The sequence below is a fragment of the Cornus florida genome, unplaced genomic scaffold (assembly GCF_030987335.1).
Source record: "Cornus florida cultivar Cherokee Brave unplaced genomic scaffold, ASM3098733v1 CherokeeBrave_3.0.0_Hap2_Chr08, whole genome shotgun sequence".
Taxonomy (NCBI): domain Eukaryota; kingdom Viridiplantae; phylum Streptophyta; class Magnoliopsida; order Cornales; family Cornaceae; genus Cornus; species Cornus florida.
This window is the reverse complement of record NW_026775578.1, coordinates 78,317,530-78,320,348: the sequence shown is the minus strand read 5'-3', so window position 1 is coordinate 78,320,348 and position 2,819 is coordinate 78,317,530. Positions and strand designations below refer to the sequence as shown.

Here is a 2,819-nt window from a genome sequence, read left to right as displayed (position 1 = left end):
AAATTCCAAGACAATGCTTAATCATGTCAATGTCATCTTTGTCAAAACACAATGATATCAAAAATAAGTAAATATATCATCAATGATCCATTTACTATACGAAATACGTAAGCAAAACCAATTTCATCAATTTATAGCCATAGTATGTTTTACATAGATAATCCATGTGTCATTAAACTTCTTGTGTTCAATATACTCAATCAATATGATTTGCTTAACTTCCCAACAACATAAAAACTAAGCTTCATCAAATTAGAATCATAATCTAGACACTCAAAATATGTATAAAGATTCTTTCTAGATTATGTCTATGTAATACTTCTAATCAAGACAACAAATGCCTATAGATTTCCTAAGATAAGAAAACTTAAGAGCATGTAATGGCTTGGTGAGAATGTCAGCCAAATTCTGATAAGTATGCACTTTTTCCAAAGACACGACATTTTGTTCAACTAATTCTCTAAGAAAATGATATCGAATGTCAATGTGCTTAGTCCTAGAATGTAAAACTAGATTCTTTGAAATATTACTTGTACTAGTATTATCACAAAAGATAGCAATAGTTTCCTGATCAAATCCATAATCCATAAGTATTTGTTTCATCCAAAGCAATTGTGTGCAACAATTTCTAGCAGTAATGTATTCAGCCTCACAAGATGATAAATATATGCAATTTTGCTTCTTGTTGTACCATGAAACAAGATTAGTACCTACATAGGAACAACCACCGGAAGTACTCTTTTTATCATCCTTGTTACCTGCCCAATCAGCATCAATATAACCTGCAATCTCAAAGTTAGACTCAGAAGAATAACATAATCCATAATTCAATATACTATTGACATAACGAATAACACGCTTGACCATAAGAAAATGTTGTTCTCTAGGATCAACTTGATACCTAACACAAATACCTACACAAAATGAAATATTTGGCCTACTAGCTGCCAAATACAATAAGCTACCAATCATACTCCTATAAAAGGTAGGATCAACCTTTTTAAGATCAGAGTCTCTATCCAATTTAGATGAAGTACTCCTAGGAGTTTGCATACATGCTTTAAATCTTGTAAACCAAATTTCTTAACTAGCACATTTGCATACTTTATTTGAGATATGAAAATCCCATCATCAAGTTATTTCACAAGTAGCACCAAAAACAATATCATCCACATAAATTTGAGCAATAAGAAATTTTTTTTTTCCCCTGAAAATAAACAATGTTTTATCTGCTCTCCCTCTTTGAAAGCCCTTGTGCATTACATAAGAAGTTAAATTTTAATACCATGCTCTATGTGCTTACTTTAAACCATAAAGAGCTTTTTTTAAGATGAAAAACATAATCAGGATTATGTGGCTCATTAAAACCTTTTGGTTGTGCTACATAAACTTCTTCCTACAAAATACCATTAAGAAAAACACTTTTTACATCCATTTGAAATAATTTGAATTTAAAGTAACATGTAAGAGCAAAAAGAAGACGAATAGACTCAAGTCTAGCAACAGGTGCAAAAGTTTCTTCAAAATCAATTCCCTCAACTTGAGTATATCCTTGTGCAACTAATCTAGCTTTATTCGCATCATAAGACCATATTCATTAAGTTTATTTTTAAAGATCCATTTGGTCCTTATGATATTAACATCATTAGGTCGAGGCACTAATTTCCAAATATCATTTTTCACAAATTGAAGCAACTCTTCTTGCATAGCCATAAGCCAATAAGAACTTTGAAGAGCTTCATCAACATTCTTTAGTTCAAACTGAGCCATGTGACATGAGTGTCCTAAATCATCTACAATGCATGAGTATCCAAATTGATCATTGCAGACTATACTCCTAGTACCTGGTTTATCTAATGGGCCTATCACATTGTACACTGGATGACTCGATCGAACCCTAGAACTACTAGATGTGGGAATGTCTAAAAAAGGTGCAGGAATTTCTATCGATTCATCAGTGGTGACCTCTAATTCCTTATCAACATCCTCTTCAACCTCTTCACCTTCTCTACCTAAATTCTCAACTCTTTCTTCCTCATGAACCATAGGTTCATCTTGTCTCCTACAATTTCAAAGTCAGTCTCATCCTCATCAAGTTGAGTAGAGATTATCTTAAACCTTGTATCTTAAACACAACATTAATTGACTCCATAACAGCATTGGTTCTAAGATTAAAGACCTTGTAAGCCTGACTTGTTTGTGAATACCCCAAAAAGACACATTCATCACTTCTAGAGTCAAATTTTCCCAAGTGTTCCCTATCTCTAAGGATATAACATTTATTTCCAAATATTCTAAAATATTTACAGTGGGCTTTCTATCATACCATAATTCATATGAAGTCTTTTTAGTTCCAAGTCTAAGATATACTCTATTTAGGATATAACAAGCAGTACATACTAACTAAGCCCAAAAACGACTAGCAATTTTATTCTAATGAAGCATAGTACGAGCCATACATGCTATTGTCCTATTTTCCTTTTCTATTACACCATTCTGTTGTGATGTTTTAGGTGCTGAAAATTCATGCTTAATACCAAACTTATCACAATATTCAATAAACTCCTTAGGTTCGAATTCTCCTCTATCATCACTCCTAATCTGAGTAATTCAATACCCCTTCTCATTTTGAATTAGTTGGCAAATAAACCTAAAATTCACAAAAGCATAAGATTTTTCTCGCAAAAAGGCAATCAATGTAAATCGAGAATAATCATCAATCATAACAAGAAAATATCTTTTTCCTCCAATTCTATCAGGTGTTATGTGACCCATCAAATCCATATGTAACAATTCTAAAGGTCGAGTGGTGACTTTAT

General features: G+C 32.2%; 1 protein-coding gene across 1 annotated transcript; it reads right to left on the bottom strand.

The window, feature by feature from the left end:
- Window positions 1-321: 321 nt before the first annotated feature.
- On the bottom strand, window positions 322-1,053 carry LOC132270497 (secreted RxLR effector protein 161-like). Its single transcript, XM_059771676.1, has one exon. It carries the CDS (start codon window positions 1,051-1,053, stop codon window positions 322-324), a length of 732 nt encoding a protein of 243 aa, XP_059627659.1.
- Window positions 1,054-2,819: the final 1,766 nt, after the last annotated feature.

Excerpts from the sequence above, each read along its gene's own strand:
- LOC132270497 (XM_059771676.1), bottom strand. The coding sequence starts at position 1,053 with ATGCAAACTCCTAGGAGTACTTCATCTAAATTGGATAGAGACTCTGAT.